General features: G+C 42.7%; 3 protein-coding genes across 7 annotated transcripts; 1 reads left to right on the forward strand and 2 right to left on the reverse strand.

Annotated features, from left to right (window-relative positions):
• Window positions 1-1,634: 1,634 nt before the first annotated feature.
• On the reverse strand, window positions 1,635-4,457 carry LOC308124777 (uncharacterized protein). 2 transcript variants are annotated; one of them, XM_080488047.1, is made up of 4 exons: window positions 4,134-4,360; window positions 2,901-3,257; window positions 2,709-2,821; window positions 1,635-1,957 (listed from the first exon to the last, which is right to left on the reverse strand). In XM_080488047.1, exons 1-4 carry the CDS (start codon window positions 4,180-4,182, stop codon window positions 1,748-1,750), a joined length of 729 nt encoding a protein of 242 aa, XP_080344173.1. In that variant the 5' UTR covers window positions 4,183-4,360; the 3' UTR covers window positions 1,635-1,747. The 2 variants fall into 2 exon arrangements, with proteins under 2 accessions (XP_080344173.1, XP_080344174.1); XM_080488048.1 differs by having other exon boundaries at window positions 1,653-1,957; window positions 2,709-2,815; window positions 4,134-4,457.
• A 961-nt stretch (window positions 4,458-5,418) lies between these two features.
• LOC308124299 (zona pellucida sperm-binding protein 3-like) lies at window positions 5,419-8,141 on the forward strand (the record flags this gene model as incomplete). Its single annotated transcript, XM_080487222.1, has 10 exons — window positions 5,419-5,793; window positions 5,866-5,981; window positions 6,058-6,161; window positions 6,243-6,417; window positions 7,013-7,130; window positions 7,193-7,275; window positions 7,340-7,509; window positions 7,581-7,730; window positions 7,795-7,869; window positions 7,945-8,141. The coding sequence occupies 10 exons, from the start codon at window positions 5,419-5,421 to the stop codon at window positions 8,139-8,141; spliced, it is 1,563 nt and encodes a 520-aa protein (XP_080343348.1).
• A 1,195-nt stretch (window positions 8,142-9,336) lies between these two features.
• Window positions 9,337-15,958, reverse strand: znf207a (zinc finger protein 207, a). Of its 4 annotated transcripts, XR_013936273.1 has the most exons (13): window positions 15,801-15,958; window positions 15,361-15,487; window positions 14,495-14,633; window positions 13,947-14,129; window positions 13,604-13,679; window positions 13,457-13,509; window positions 13,217-13,371; window positions 12,408-12,635; window positions 12,056-12,194; window positions 11,313-11,482; window positions 10,982-11,062; window positions 10,402-10,460; window positions 9,339-9,944 (listed from the first exon to the last, which is right to left on the reverse strand). XR_013936273.1 is itself a non-coding variant. In XM_080486893.1 (11 exons), the coding sequence occupies exons 1-10, from the start codon at window positions 15,839-15,841 to the stop codon at window positions 11,331-11,333; spliced, it is 1,293 nt and encodes a 430-aa protein (XP_080343019.1). In that variant the 5' UTR covers window positions 15,842-15,958; the 3' UTR covers window positions 10,742-11,062; window positions 11,313-11,330. The 4 variants fall into 4 exon arrangements, 2 of the variants coding, with proteins under 2 accessions (XP_080343018.1, XP_080343019.1); XR_013936272.1 differs by having other exon boundaries at window positions 9,337-10,460; XM_080486893.1 differs by lacking the exons at window positions 9,339-9,944; window positions 10,402-10,460 and having other exon boundaries at window positions 10,742-11,062.
• Window positions 15,959-16,483: the final 525 nt, after the last annotated feature.

Genomic DNA, 16,483 nt, shown 5'->3' on the forward strand with positions numbered 1-16,483 from the left:
ATGCTGTATGTTTGAATCTTTATTGTGTTTTTCTTAATGAGGTCCCGTCCTGACTGAATCAGGAACATTGTGCATTAATCTCTCTCTCTCTCTCTTTCTCTTTCTCTCTCTCTCTCTCTCTCTCATATTCTCCCACAGCGGGTATTATTATTATGATTATTATTAGAATCAGACTTTTGTGGAACATTTTTTCACATTTGGGAGGATGTTTGTTAAACATGAGCTGGTTGTAAAGGATCATGAAACTATGCACAAGTGTCGGGTGGGGGTGGGGGGGGGGGGGGGGGCAAAAGACGGGGGGAGTTTACAGTCCTCTTCTTAAAGTGGCTGATGTATTGCAGGGGTTTATGGGATCCAATGTCTTTTCTTTTTTTTTTTTTGTCTTTAAGTTCCTGTTTTTTGTTATTTTTAAAGGGGATGGAGGAGTGTGAGGTGCCCCCCCTCCACCACCACCACCCCCTATGTCCTCGATTCAGATTGACCTAGCGCTACATCGCCATGCTGTGTATTCCTAAAACCAATGAGCATCTCACTCTTTAGCACTGTGGGATTCTAGCCTGTCACCCTCAAGGGTTGTTCTATCTTTTTTATTTTTTCCTTAGTTGTGAAAGATTGAATGGGGCGGGTGGGGGGTGGGGGGGTGGGATTAGGGCTGCTTTTTTTTTTTTTTTTTTTTGCCTTTTGTTTCGTTTTTGAGATATTAAGTACAAAAAAAATGTCTGTATTGAGAGTTAATGAGAAGTCAGTGGCTTGTAATGTTTGTTTTTTTTCTCTCTGTATATCTCTTTCTCCTCATAGAATGTGATTGTTAAATGACATGCACCGAAACAAATGTTTTCATGAACTATGGAGCTTCTTTCAAATATTAATAAAATAGCATTTTTTTTTCTTGGCTGTTAAGTCCGTCCCCTCTGGTTATTGGTTTGGTTCGTGGGTCTCTGGCTTATTCTCTCAACAATTCTGCACTCCAGGAGGTAGCGCCTTAGGAAGAAAGGGTATCTAACAGCTTTTACATCTGTTTAAGTTGAGTCTAAATCATGATACTTTAAAGATTGTTTAGTTTCAGTCTGTTTTGATTTGCTGGACATTGATCTTCCAATCTACAGCTGCATCTCTAAGAACATCATTGAAAAGTTGATCACTTTTCTCCAGTTGTTCTGAAAGAGGCTCCAGTGGCCTGCTTTATATTTCCACTGCCTGAATAACAGTGTGCACAACAATACAGTGTCTTATGCATTATTGTTTTGAATTATTGATTCCCAAACTGGCACAAGCTCATTGTAGTGGTACAGAAAGAAAAGTTCTTAAAAAACATTATCTTTCCTTTAATTGATGAAAATCATCTTAATTTGAATGTTGCTGTATTTATGAGCGATAAAGAGGTGCAGCGCTTTGTTGGGCTTAATATACATGTCTTTTACAATGCCACTGTTTCCTACAGTGTGATTTTAAAAAGAAGGAATATCAGCAACTTTGTGAACTGTCCAGAGCAAACTGTTATTATCAAATCACAGTAGTTGGAGATGCTCTCCACACTGTCAAAAGCTCAAGAAGCCCTAATGTACACAACGTTTCATTCAATTTATAATTTCTCATCGACTCCTCGAGCCATGAAGTGACACCAAATACTGTGTGAATCCAAACATGATGGAATGAAACCGTCAGATTAATATCTGGATATTTATTATAATACAAAGTAGAATGATTAAAAAACCAACAAGCATCTTGTAACATACAAAACTCATTGTCAGGCTCTGAGGGCGAGCTGTCTGGGGCAGGCGTAGTAGTTGTCCTGTGGCTGCCGGTGGGGGTTGGCGTACACCGGGAAGTGCACTTCCTCCAGGTGTGCGGGGGCCTCGCTGTTATTTTGGGGGCTTTCAGATCTCCGCTGCTTCCAGCTCATTTCCTCATAAATAGGGGCATGTGGTGGCGTTCTGTGACGCCGCTTCACCTTCATCTACAGCGTGAAAAACAAAACAAACACAATTGTAATGTCGGCGCTTCATTGTTTGGTCAGTTTGCTTCATAGGATCACCAATCATTAGAACAATGTAAGGAACACCGTCATTGTTTTGTACCAAAAGTCAAAAGCGGAATTAAAGAAAATCTTTTTGCTTTTCAAGCCGACATATTCAGCTCTGGCGCTCATCCCACAAATGCATGTTGCTTACAAATGCGATGCCATTGAAAAATAAACATAAACATTTCTAATACTATTGAATGCAAAGAACAAATATCAACTACGAAACAAAACTTCTACGCGGAAGTGATGACAGTAGACCTTCATGGTAGGATAATATGCAGGATTAGATCGGTTATTTTTGCCAATAATCCAGATTTCATTGGGATTGTAATAATTTTTAAAGCTACATGGGATTTTGTTTGGTTCTGTTCATTAAGTTAAACTTTCCTTTTGTGTGGATTTATCTGCATTTCCCTTTGTGTGGCAGTTTTTGTGAGTCATGCGTCTCCAGCAGTAATTATCATCCGTCACTGGAACACTGCATGCCTGTCAGGCCTCTATTGCAGCTGACACACTAATTGATATCCAGCTTAGCGTGACTCACTTGTGCATCTGTTATTGTCATTTTCTTTTCTTTTTTTATTTAGTTACATAACCTGACAAGAGGCGACGATGTGCATCAAACTGTGATTTGAGTGTTTCTCCACAACACAATGGAGTTAGACGAGTCGAGGGAATGACTCACACATTGTTCTGCAGCCAGCCAGACGAGTACGAGCAGAAGAAAGCCGGCAGCTGAGAAGATGGTCAGGAGCAGCGGGGGGTAACGGGGCGAGCATGGGCACGAGCTTCCTGCACCTCACACACACACACAACAGCACGCATTAAACTCTTCACCACTGGCACTTTGTTTATGGACTCGTGAGCGAGGCGTTACCTGATCCTTCCACCAGCAGGAAGGTCTTTGGGGCACAGGGCTCGACCCGGTCAGCTCCGTCATCCGCCCGGTAGCTCAGCTCCAACACGTAAAGTCCCGTATCGCTGGGCTCTAAAGGAGAAATGGTCACGTTGACCTTCTGGGAGTTCAAGCCTCCGTGCAGCTGCGTACGCGCCCTGCGGTCCGGGTCAATCCTGATGCCCCCATCCTTCACCATGGAGAGGACGGTGGTCTGGCTCTGGGTGTCACGGTGGTACAGGTGGAGGTCCGAGGGGCTGCTGTGGTCCTGCTGCAGGTTGCAGGAGAGGCTCAGAGTCTGATCCGCTGTCAGGCGCTTAAAGATCATGTCTGCACCGCCTGGAGGAGGAGAGGAGAAGCTGCAGCATCAGCTTCACACACAAAGGCCTCACAAGAAATTCAGCACATTCCTGGTTTACCGAGAACCACCTGGACGCTCTCCAGTGACTTTTAACCAGAAATCAATCCTACTGACTTTTCTTTATAAGACTGACATGAAAAAGTCAATCATGGTTCCCTGGGGGATGATTTGTTGTCACCTTCATTGATTTAACAAAAATCACAAGTACATTATTCAACTATATATGGAGCTTTTACTTATTCTCAGCATGCTGTTATAATAGACACGGTTTGTTCCCTGATGAATGGTCTGTCATCACTTTTCATTATTCAATATAATTATAGATTCTGTGTCTTAAGAGGATTAACGTCTACCTTCTTGTACCTTCTTGTGCCTTCTGTACTCATTCTGGACATGCTATTGTTATAAAGACCCTCAGGGTTGAATTCTCATCACTCAAATTTCCAATACTGTCAGGAAGCATTTCAATATGTGGTGGTTTGCACTCTCGCCTCACAGTAAGAAAACCCCGGTTTGATTCCGGAGCCTGGAGCTTTTTATTGAGTTTGCGAGTTTGCGTGCTCTCAGTGGTTTGTTTTCCTCAACTGCATCCCACAATCCAAAGACATGCTTGTTTGGCTAATAAGTGACTGGAAATTGTGCGAATGAGTGAGAAATTGTCTTTGTCAGCCGGAATCAGGTCCAATTCCCAACAACCCTGAATAAACTTTGATCAAAAGACGTTTTTGTAAACACAATCATACAAAATAAATGATAAGATACAAGACTATTCTGTTGCACAAAGTCAATATCAGCATGCTGAAAACATAATGAAGATGTGAACATTAAGCACATGCCAGTGAATCCTCACTTACCGACAAACAGCTGAACGAAAAAGAAAAGGTAGACCAAACTCGTCTTCATGTCTTTTTTTCAGTGCTCCAGGCGGTGAAGCGCCTCAGAGGTGGGTCATGGTGTGGTCTTCCTCTTCCCTTCTCTCTTGTGTGAGTCTGTGTGGACGACCTCACTGTATTTATTGTTCTTCGCCTCAGAGCAGGAAGCCGTTACACTGTGGTTGGTGCTGTGCGCTGAGAGACTGTCTGACTGACTTTGGAGGCCAACACATTTCTCATGATCAGGATGGAGGCACACCCTTTCACTATCAATACTGAACAAAGTTCTGTGAAGGAGGTGTGTGTGTGTGGGTGTGTGTGTGTCATCCTCCCAGACATTGAAATCCCCCGATATGAGAATATCGTTCTCATTATGAATCACTGGATGCGTCTGACGAGGGCAAGACAAGTCTGCTGTTGTTGTTTAGTTGCTGTTTAACGGTTTGAAATATTTCATCATGCCCGGCAGCAGCACCTTTCAGTGTTTTAGTATGTTTTAGAGTGATGATAAACACAACAATCAGGGGAGAGAAAATAAAATAAAATAACATGTAATTGAATTTACATTAAATCATGCAATTACTTAATTAGGAAATGTAAAGAAGAACAGAAAGTTTATGCCAACGGTATCATATGATTCAAAGATTCGTCTCCACCCTGAGCAGCAAATGTCCTTTAAAATCAAGAAGGCGTAAACTAACTAACTGATCCTCCTGATTTCCTACAACTTCCTGTCAAATCATGTGACATTGCTCTTAGGTTTTCACCGCAACTCCACTATGACATTCATGGTTGTTTAACAATTCTGCTGAGTTTGAAGACAGATTTGTTATCAGATTGAAACAAAGCTATGATTCAGAGTTACTTACAGAATGATGAAAATGGGCAATTAAAACATCTGATCAATAACTAAAAAAACATGTGGATAAAATGTGGGCTCTGGCAAATGTAAAGTTTTAAGTAGTTTTAAGGTGTAAACTGACAAACAGAAGACACAAACACACTTGTTTTTTTCCTTCCAATATCATTTAACTTGAACTCGTTCTTTTCAGGAGCGTACACACCCTCAGCTTGTCTCTGCTGATAGACTCAGCAGGTGTGAAGCGTTTGCTGTCTGATGAGCAGCCAATTGGATTCGGGCGTGCGGCGAGCTGCTCTGAGCCGGCTGATTGTCTCAAGTTTAAAAAGCTGCAGTGTGGAACTCCTGAATCTACCTGCGGGATCAGACGGGAGCACGTGCAGCCTGAGCGCCCTTCACCTGACATCCATGGAGACGTTGCAGTTTTGGGCCAACGTCCTGTTTGGGCTCTTTCTCTCAGGAATCTGCATTCCACAGTCTTTAGCTTTCCCGCCGACACGTCCCTCGCAGAATGCTTTATTTCAGAGACCTCAGCAGGCCCAGCGCCCGCTCACTGAGGAGCCCCCGAAGGCCCGGGAGCAAGTGAACACCATCAGTGTGACCTGCCACCCGGACCTACTGGAGATCGTCATCAAAGCGGACATGTTTGCAGTTGGCGCGCCCGTCAGCAACCATGAAATCCGTCTCGGTGTGGACGAGGACTACTACTGCAGAGCGACGGTTTCTTCAGAGGATGAGTACAAGATTGCTGTTGGCTTGATGGACTGTGGGACCAAACACTGGGTAACACAACCTGGTGCCGTTCTTGTCAGTTCATCAATTGTTCCTACTGCTAACATGATGTGCTCTCTCCAGATGACTGAAGACTCCCTGGTCTACACAAACCTCCTCATATACTCTCCTGCGCCGTCTCCCAACGGGGTGATTCGGATGGATGAAGCTGTAATTCCAATCGAGTGTCACTATGAGAGGTTCGCGGCTGTGAAGGTCATCCTCTAAAGATGGCTGCTGCCCTTCACCCACTGACCCGTTTGCTTTGTCTCCCAGGAAGTACAGCTTGTCCAGTTCGTCACTCACACCATCTTGGCTCGCCTTCACATCTACAATGTCTGCAGTGGAGAACCTGGAGTTCAATTTGAAACTAATGACCGGTGGGTTTGTTCACCTACTAAAAAGGTGTTTTACATTGCACCGGTATTGCTCACCGGTTTTATTCATCTGATTCTGTGCAGATGACTGGCAGTATGAACGAGGCTCGCAGGTGTACTTCCTCGGCGACCCAATCAACATCGAAGCCTCTGTCAGACTTGGACATCACATGAAGCTTCGAGTGTTTTTGAGTAGCTGTGTGGCAACACTTTACCCAGACATGCACTCTGAACCGAAATACGTCTTCCTTGAAGATGGGTGAGGGTTCGACAAACTACTTTATTTTGCAATGAACAGTTAAACTGCCACGTCTAAAAATTACTGAACGTGAAGTTAAACCTCATACAAGGTTGCAGCTGCAAAATTTGTCATATTGGTTTTGAGTTCCAAAACTATTATTGATGTTAAGCCTTGAGCTTTTAACATGATGCTGGTAGGAAGATTTAAGGGATTAATTGCTTCACTAGAACAGTTTTAGTGAGCTTCAAGCAGAATTCTATCATTTACCTAATATCTGACTTGATTAGTGTTTGGGTCGGGCTGTAGGACAGGCTTCATGTCTTCAAAACATTCACCTTTGTCCAAGGATGGAAGTATCTCATTAAGATTAAACACTTTTTTCAAAATATAAAGTTGAAAGTGACTTACGATGAACCTCCCCCTGGGATTAGTTTGTCACATGACTATGGCTGCAGGATCTGGTGTATTTGGCTTTGAAATTACTCTTTTGGTCAAAGGATAGAAACTTCAATACGCTTTTCCAACAGGAGTTTTCTGTTCAGAATTTCCTTGCAGACTAAGATCATGAAATTTAAGACTTTCTGCCCTTTTGCGGGTTTTTTTTTTTGCACAGATGCTTGATGGACTCTGCAGTTCCAGGATCGAAGTCTCACTTCTTGCCAAGGACACAGGAGAATAGTCTGCAGATGGCCATTGATGCTTTCAAATTCCACAATGATAACAGAGGAGAGGTGAGTTAGTCTGAATCTGTAGTGATGCATGTAATTTCATCCTTTGTTTCTGTACCCTTCAGATCTACATCACATGCCACATGAATGCCGTACCGCTGGATGATGCAGAAGCACCAAACAAGGCGTGCACGCTTGCCAACGGAAGGCAAGTTTGTCAATTTAACAAATTGAAATGGATAAACTGGAGACTTAAAAGATGCATTTTACAGGTGGCGGTCGGCTGACGGTAATGACTACTTGTGTGGGTATTGCCAAAGTCAAAATGAAGTTGATGAAAGTCGCAGTAAGCTCGACAGCACGAGCCGCTATGGTCCCCGTGGGTTTGGAAAGCCTGTTGAGCTGGAATCCTCCTGGAGAAGTGGACTGAGGACCAACAAAGGTAAGTCGCCAGGTCTGTTTCCTCCCTTCTGGCGGCTGCAAACGGCTTTAATTGTGGCGTTTCTGTTTCAGTATGGGAACAGGAAACAAGACTGGGTCCAATGACGGTTTTGCCTCGGACCAAAAGTCTCCTACCTTTGGACGAACTCCCTCCAGTTCTCGCTAAACTCAACCGACCATCGCTTTACGGCAGCCAGTGGAGGAGTGGAAACGGAAAACAAGGTATCTAAATCGCAAAGAAGGCTCTAAATGTGATTAAGATGATGTAACTGGGTTTCTACTTTAGCTGTAGAAGAAGAGACTCTTCCTGGCCCACCAGCACAACAACCGGATGTGACGACTGAAGGTGACATGACTGAAGGTAGGGTGGGAGTTCTTGCCATCTTTAAAGAATGTGACTCGTCATGTGTCCTAACGTGCGTCTAACATCTCCTAGATGTTGATGCTGAAACTGAAGATGATGGCGACGATGACTACGTGTCCCTCGACGAAACGGATCCCGATTTCATGGTGGAATCGGCTCTGCTGACGACCACCGACGCGCCCAGTGAGCCGCCGAGTACGCCTGAGGCCGAAGAGGAGGAAACTATACCGACCAATGCAACGGCTGCCCAACCTGACCCAAAGAAATAAAAACTGAAACTATAGTTTGCAGTCTTGTGGCTTTTTAAAACTTGGCGTACACAACAAATGCTAATGCTACACAGTATAATGAGATGTTCATCACTGGTGTAGTGTAAAAGCTCACCGTATAAATTGTATTGATGCAAAGTTTAAGATGTGGGATGCGCCGAACTGTTGTCTTGAAGGTTCTGGAGCAACTCCTTGCAGAACTTTAACTGGAAGCTTAAGATCTCCTGGTAGACGTGTACAAACTTGAGATGCAAGGGTTCATGTGATGTCAGAGTAAAATCGTGCTTCACAGGTTAGAGTGTAAAAGGCAATTTCGATTATCACAAAAGCAGTTTGTCTCTCTAAATCGCTCCCATTAAGTTCAGACAGTTGTAGGTATTAACCCACCTGTGTTTACAAACATTTCACTTGGTCTTTTTGCAGAAAACCTTAATTCTCAAATGGTGGAGATGTTGACTTGGCTATGACACCAGAAATTAAAATGTCCAGACAATGTTGTGACCAAATTTAAGGCAATGATTCCACCGCTATTGACTTCAATACAGCTAAAGATCCAAAAGAAGGCAGTTGTATTGCCCCACTGAGGTTGATGGTGCAGCAGCCTCACTCGATTCCATCGCAACTCTGACGGTAGTGCCGTGGCATTGGGAACAATTGCACTCATTAAAGTTATCAGAAATGTGTTGTATTGCCTGGGGAAGGAAAAAAACCTGACAATCTGCTTGTTGCTCTTGGTCCTCGCCTTGACCTCCAACCAGAGCAGCAGAAAGGTTCTGCAGGGTTCTTGTTAAAATTGAGTTTTTCTCTAAAAGTGCCTTGAGTTTTAAAACTCTATAAATTTAATTGAAAATCTCATTGCATTAAAAACTGAAGTGTAAATATTTTAGGTTGTAACTCATCTGTCTCACAATTCATATATGAAATTTTTAACTTTCTTACAGGTTAATTATATTCACTTTGGACATGGATCTATCTATGGGGCCTGGAGGCTTGATAAAGTGACATAAAAAAAGCTGCTGGTCTTCCAGCCTCATCACCTCCACTGTGGATCCTCGAACCCCCCAGAATCCTCCCTTTTGCAGTGGGGTAAACCCAGACGACGTCATTTCCCTGTATCTCCATGTTTTCTCACGACTCAAAGTAAAAGTGTGAGAGACGTGTGTTCTGGGGAAAAAAAAGGCATCACAAACACTCGATAGTTGCTAAAATGGTTTATTAGGGTGAAAAGCATTCAAACTTTGACACAACCTACGTGCAGGAGCATAGATACTAAATAAACAAAATCCAAACTTCCCAGTTATCCCAGTACCATCACACTTTGACCGGTTATGAAAGAAGCACAATGTGTAATATTCAAATTTGGACTTCAATCATCTTATCAAATACGAGCTGAATGAATTCTTTAGCGGGTAAAAAGTTTCATGGAGCTTTTGTGTGACATTGAAAAAAATTATTTAAATTGTGCACAAGTCTATACTTACCGATGACTGTGGCTGCAGTGCATCAAATATATTCGAATCCAAGAATCATGTTGCATTTGATGCAATGATTAACTCGGATTATGAAGCGTTTCTCATTATCATATAGCCGCTATCAGTGTGAAACACTTTACGATGGTTGTGGGTTCATTTGATGGGTTGTTTTCTTTTCCATCTTACCTCGTAGCATCACGTGTGCACACCAAAACACTGGCCAATGCAAATCAACATGACAGCAGTGGTACTTACAGCTTCAACTAACCTGTTATTGGCAGAGACTCTCCTTCATGTAAGTAGTTAAATTCAAATGATCAAGTGAGGAAAGCTGATGAAACAAACAGGATTAAATGGTAAAACCATTTTACCAACATGGAGAAGAAAAAGAAAAAAAAGAAATAAATAAAAAGAACTCATTTCTTCACCCAAAACTTCGGAGCACACATTGAATTCATGGATTGGCTGTAAGGTGTCAGGCTCGTCCATGTACAAATCTTTTAAAAGAAACTATACTTTCATTTAAAAGCTCTGTAAATGAAAACTGAGCTTCCTGAAGCTCTCACCAGGTTAAAAAAAAAAAAGAGGAAAAATACAGAAGGTAACGTGAAGGAAACGATCATTTACATGAGTTGACATGCCTGAATAAGTTATGCCTGAACAGAACAACACAAACAAGGGGCCTTCACCAAACTTGCTGCAAGTTTGGGGACATTGGCATCCAACAGCGTGTTAAGCTGTGAGGGCCCCCGGTAATGAATGAGAAGACAGAAAATGGTGAGACTTGCCTCAGGCTGAAACAGGGCTACACTGAGACACGGCCTCAGCCAGTCCCCCAATGGCATTGCTACAGGGAGAAGAGAAATCTGAGTTTTAGCACTACAGCCACTACTGACCCAGACGTTATGCAGCTGTACAATGCACTCCGGAAACCCGTCTGCCCGTGCCGTGTACAGAGCATCAGCTCAGAGAGACTCAATTTACAGTCAAAATAAAACAGCATTGGGGCGTCTCTTTCGTCAAAGAGTTCAGGACGACGACGGCGGCAAAATAACAAGCAGTTTGAAAACTCTTGCCGCGACGTCTCTCCGCCCACTTAAATCCCGCAAAGAAGAGTCTTCCATTTTTCCCACATTTTATTACGATACATTATCACAACAATACATACAACCGTTTCATTTAATAACCCGCCTGCTTATTTTTTTTTTTTTTTATTTCCCAAAACACAAAGCAGAATGGAAAAGCGTAAACAGTTTGCTTGAAGCCCTCACCAAACAAAGTTGGGGACACAAGTCCAACAGCACAGAGTGCTGTGAAGGCCTCACCGTTTACGCTCACAACAGAAAAGGTATTCACATAAAAACTTGCCTTGATAAAGGGTGGGTACTGCCCATGTAACTCCAGCGCCTTCACAACACTACGAACCATATCTACTACAGTTCTACACACCTAAATGAAACATGAGAAGGAAAAAAAAAAGCCACAGAACAGAGGAGGTTTGAATCAGAATCATGTGAAACAGTTCAGAAACTTGCTTAGGTATACTGCAAATACTCTCCCATATGGCCTGTCTGTGTGCTGCTTGTGTTGTGTCTCTTCCTCCAGTAGGAGATCAAACAGTACTATGTGGTACTACAATACCAATACTGGTTTCTCTACTAGCAGCTGTGGACATTAGAAAATGGTTTAGTGTCCAAACCTATTGGAGAGAAGAGCTTCAGTAGCGGCCTCCGGGAGACATGACAGGGGGCCTCATACCCAGGGGTGGCCGCGGAGGAGCTTGATACCCCGGGGGCACCACAGGGGGGCCCTGCCCGAAAGGAGGCATCCGTCCGGGGATAAAGCCCGGTGCCGGGCCGCTGAACTGACCTGCAAGGACACAAACGCACATCTTGTATAGTTAATCTATTTACAAGTATGGACAAAGACATAGGCAGTGATCCTGAGTGTTTTTTTTTTTTTTTTTTTAAGTGTATTGCTCCATATTGATCGGTCTTATTTAGACAAAAAGTAGCTAAATTCAAATGTTTATTTTAATTTCTTTATCATGATAATAAGGATTTTTTTTTTATTGTTTCCCCTCATATAAGTCCATAACATAGAAACATAAAATACATTGAAACTAAATTATATTAATTTCATAAAAAGGAAAAATACAAACAAAGAAATGCCAGGAATAGTAGTGACATTAGATCAAATTGGTCATAGTGATAACTGTAATAAAAATAATTGAACAAAACAAAACAAAAAAATGTAATAAAAAAAACAAAACAGTGAAACCAAAATAGCATTATACTAACTAAGATTATTTTCATTTCTAATGATGTCAAAGAAACATGACGATAAACATTAGTAAAGGCTGCCGCGCTGAATCCCATCAGCTGTGTGTTCAAGTGGCCCGAGAGAGTTGAGAAGCACTGATGTGGTATTTCCAGTGTGTACCAGGTATGATGTGACTCATGTTGTGCTGCTGAGCCGCCATGATTCCAGCCACAGGACCCACAGCCGGGGAAGCCGTTGGGGTCTGGCCGGGCCGGGGAATGCTGCACTGGTACCTGGGCAGCTGAGCACGCAGCTCTTCCTACAGCGACACACAAAGAAAAGAAAAGAAGAGGAGGCAAACATTTTAGTCTGAAAAGTCTGGAAGTAAATCCAGAGCAAATACACAATTAGTGGGATTTTGTTATGTTTTTTTTTTTTTTTTTTAATTTTCTAAGTAACATTTTTTCTCTCCAACTACTTACTGTAAAGAAAAGAAAAACATGTAAGAGTTGCTTCGAGCCGGAGTACTTACCAGTGAGATATCCTCATCAGGGTGGATCAACTTACTGGTTGCACTGGTCGTGGTGAGGGTGGCGGGCTTACTGGTCACAGTGGAGGGAGGTTTGGAGACCGTGCTGCTGCCAGCGTTGGGGCTGGCGACAGCAGCGGTGGCCTGAGTGTATGCTGGGAATGTGGGCTTGGAGGGGTCGGAGGAGGTGGAGGGGAGGGTGAGGGGGGGGCCGGACACTGTCTGCTGACTCTGAGGAAGAGGGGGGGGCGCGTTAGATTGCAAAGCATCAACTTTCACAGGACTGGGAAATCAAAAAGACTTCCATACTTCTAACAACTTTGCTCCTACAGAACTAAATGTATTTTGCAGAGAGCCTCTCGAAAATCACTATTTAAGATCTTTAAGTTGTGTAACATAGCATCTGCTCTCCATTACAACTCCTCTCATATTTGTTCCCAAACTTAATTATCAAGGCCAGGGCTATAAATAAGGTCTTTGTTGTTCCTGTATCATCCCTGTCGTTACACACGGGAATTAGAAGTCTGACACGAGCGCAGCCACGTCCCTGAAGCCCGCAGGAAAACAAACCCACGACAACACGCTGTGCCGGGATCACCGACGAGAAGCCGACGGCACAAATCTGTGAAACTCTGCGGTTTTGTTTGGATTTTTTTTTTTAAGGCGCCAGTTGTTGTTGACGCTCACAGTGCAGATTGGCGAGAGGTTCTAAAACGTGTTTGTCTGCAATCCCCACATAGTGTCAACATTTTATCATCTATTTGTGAGAAAAAACAGCCTCAGCAAAGAATTCAAATTCAAACGGGTTTTACCTGTCCCGCACTGGGGAACAGAGGTTTCGAGACGTCCGGCTGCACCGACGGGACGGTGACGGTGGGGAGAGCAGACCGAGCCAGCATGCTCGCGGCAGGGGGAACCTGAGGCATGTGTGTGATGCCTGGACGATGGCCCACTGGAGGAGGAATGCCTGATGACGACCGAAAAGAACGTTAACCCGCTTAGGGGAGGAGAAACACAAAATCAGATTCAGGCGTGTCCTGAGAGGGGAATACCTGGCGGTACACCTGGCATCATCGGAGGCATCATCCCACCCATCGGTATCATGCTGAAAAGAACAATAAAAAAAAAAAAAAAAACATTATAAAGTAGAAATCAGATTAACAAGAAATCAGATTTAGTCGTTGCAAACATAAGATTACCCTGGAGGCATTCCTGGCATCACAGAGGGCATTCCTGGGATCATCGGGGGCACGCCGGGCATCATTGGGGGAATTCCTGGAATTATTAAAACGCTATTAAAGCAAAGTAAACAAGAAATACACAACTGAGATTGACTCATGTACGATCTGCTGCGACAACTCCGATCCAACCTGGGAGTTTTACTGACTCGCTTATATTTTCATACAAATACTGACTCAATCGAATCTTAAAAAGAGCTGAAAGAAATGAGAACGGTCGTAAAAAATGGTGTCTGAAGGCTTTCGAAAGTCCCTTGTTGTTAGATGAGGAGCCGTTCGGTGGAGTTAACCACAGTGAAGTCACCTGAGTAGCTGCCTGGCGGGATCCCCGGCGCCCCAGTGACCGGAGGCATGCCCGGCTGGGTCATGGGGGGCATGTAGCCCTGCTGGGGCTGCACCGCTACCGGCTGCTGGAAGGAAGGGCCGGGCTCGTCGTCGTCGTCGTACTCATCAGAGTCATCCTGGTTCTGCTTTTTCTTCTGAGTCTCTTGAAAAATCAGGAACAGCCGAGTCGGTCTCAAATAGCAAGGCAGTCCAAAAAATGACAACTTAAAATGAACTCCATAAAAGTTGGCTCCACAGCTGATAATAGAAGCGGTTTTAAAACAGACTGCAAATTGAAATCAAACAGCAGAAAATTCAAAGCATTTACATCTAAAATAACAAAATTAAATATCTAATGAAGCCACTCACACTGACTAAATCAGCTTTAAAAAAAACCCAACTGAAACTTAGAAGATAGTAAAGAGGACTCCTCATAAAAGCTCTAAAAATGGGTTTTGTGTGTCGAAGAACACTTCACCTATGTTATGACACACAGGAAGCGTGTGGAGGGTGATGTGGTTCGGATACCTTGGTTTTTCTGTTCGAGCACTCTTCTTCTCTCCTCCATATCTTTTTCTGGAATTCCCTCCATCCCATAAATCTCCAGCTCGATATCTGTTCTCCCAGGGATTGCATTTGGAACCCCGTCAATGGTCTCTTTGTGCACCTGGAAATAAAGTAGCAGTTTGGTGGTATTGGGTTAGTATTAAACCTATTTAAAACTAAAATGTAGTGTTTGGAAAGTCCAAACCACTTTATTATCCCAGAAAGAATGTTAAATAAAGACTTAGTTGGATAATGCTACTTTAAAAGAGTATAGTAACTTAGAAATATTTAAAGCACACTGCGGGGAAGCATTAAAAGACATATATATATATATATATATATATATATATATATATATATATATATATATATATATATATATATATATATGTCCTTTATATATATGTCATTATAGTATGGAACGCAGTACAACTGGGGTATAGAAACATCACCGTCAAAGGATCAGTGGAGGTAAAGGTAAATCACAGACTCCAAGAAGCACAACTGGGGAAAAAAATGAGGAAGTGGACTGTATACAAGACTGAAAAGGAATATACTAGATTATAAATGAGCATTAAGCAATGTATAAGCATGTATTTGTGTAAAAAAGGGAGGCGTATTTAGTTTGAAGTTTGTATATTAAATTTTTGTTTTCTAATAAAGATTTAAGTTGGGGAAAAAATACATTAATTCAAATGAAAACATTATTCTTGTATAAACAGTAATTATTTTAATTGTAGGTTTGGACTGCATGGAGACGTTGTGATGTGAATTATGGAAGCGCGTGCTTGATTTTGTGAATGAACGTCTGTTTTTTCCATGAATTATGACTATTGAAGTGTCCTTACCTGCATGCAGTGGATTGCCAGTCCAGGGCCAGTGTACAGCTTTTTGTGGCAGATGTGACACTTGAAGTGTTTGGCTTTCTGATGCTGAATGAGAATCTTTTCATCATCAAAGTCTCGGTTACAATACCTGAGAGCTCCGTTCAGGAAACTCCAAGTAATGTCATTCTAGAACTGTCCTGTCTGTGTTATTAACCCGGTGTAGCTCCGACACATCCACATTGCACGACTAAAGAGTCATTTTGTCAGATAATTAAGACGCGGCCCTTTAAAATGATAAAAAAAAAAAAAAAAGACACAATAAGTAAACACAGTCATCCAGCATCTATTTATACCAGGATGAAGCTCTGGTGTTAGCATGGTTAGCTTAGCAGACGGAAGATAAAGCTCTCTGCAACGCAATCGGGGGTCGAAAAGAACACAAGGCAGCGGAAAAAGGATACCAGCACCAAGGCTTCATCTGCTTTTTCTTCTTCCTCCCCATCGTGTGTGTTTTTCCAGCACTGTGCGCTAATTCGGGAAAATAAATAAAGGTTGTGACAGGAAGATGGCGCCGGCTCTTGAACGTCCCATAAACAGAGAGCAGTCCGCAACTCCCCCTGCTGGTGGAAAACAGACAGTACACAGAGAAGGAACCCCGCAGCGACCCCTGATGGTCGGAAACAGAGAGTACACAGAAAAGGAACCCCGCAGCGACCCCTGCTGGTCAGAAAAAAAAGGAGGCGTGAGGCGCCCTCTGCTGGTAAACAAAAACAGACTTACCCCACAAAAACAGAGCAGGTCCACAAGTGCCCCCTGCTGGTCATTAAGTAGATTAATCTTTTTCATAGATGCATAAAGTTTGCTGCAAGAAAGTTGCATTAAGGATGGTGTTTTTAGGACAATTTTAGAGTTTTCATTTTGATATGATATGTAGCTTGGTTTTTAATTCTTTGTGTTCCCTTATTTCTTTCCATCTTATTTATATTCTAACAGATCGTAATATGAATTGAATCTTAAAGTGAGAGCAACAGGAGAATGACCTTTTACCAGTTGATTTTCCCCCGGATTAATTTCTGAGGGAAAATCCTGATTAAAGAAATGATTGGAGCATATGAGAGTAAGCAATTTAATTGAAACACACACA

This window comes from Lipophrys pholis, assembly GCF_963383615.2.
Source record: "Lipophrys pholis genome assembly, chromosome: 19".
In the NCBI taxonomy this organism is placed as follows: Eukaryota; Metazoa; Chordata; class Actinopteri; order Blenniiformes; family Blenniidae; genus Lipophrys; species Lipophrys pholis.

What these genes read in the sequence shown, in the direction of transcription:
- LOC308124777 (XM_080488047.1), bottom strand. Translation starts at nt 4,182, where the DNA reads ATGAAGACGAGTTTGGTCTACCTTTTCTTTTTCGTTCAGCTGTTTGTC. An exon ending in TTTCGTTCAGCTGTTTGTCG is followed by an intron (nt 3,258 to 4,133) that starts GTAAGTGAGGAT and finishes CTCCTCCTCCAG; the next exon opens with GCGGTGCAGACATGATCTTT. An exon ending in GGCTGGCTGCAGAACAATGT is followed by an intron (nt 1,958 to 2,708) that starts GTGAGTCATTCC and finishes TTCACGCTGTAG; the next exon opens with ATGAAGGTGAAGCGGCGTCA.
- znf207a (XM_080486892.1), bottom strand. Translation starts at nt 15,841, where the DNA reads ATGGGGAGGAAGAAGAAAAAGCAGATGAAGCCTTGGTGCTG. An exon ending in TGTTCCCCAGTGCGGGACAG is followed by an intron (nt 12,636 to 13,216) that starts GTAAAACCCGTT and finishes CCTCTTCCTCAG; the next exon opens with AGTCAGCAGACAGTGTCCGG. An exon ending in CTGATGAGGATATCTCACTG is followed by an intron (nt 12,195 to 12,407) that starts GTAAGTACTCCG and finishes GTGTCGCTGTAG; the next exon opens with GAAGAGCTGCGTGCTCAGCT.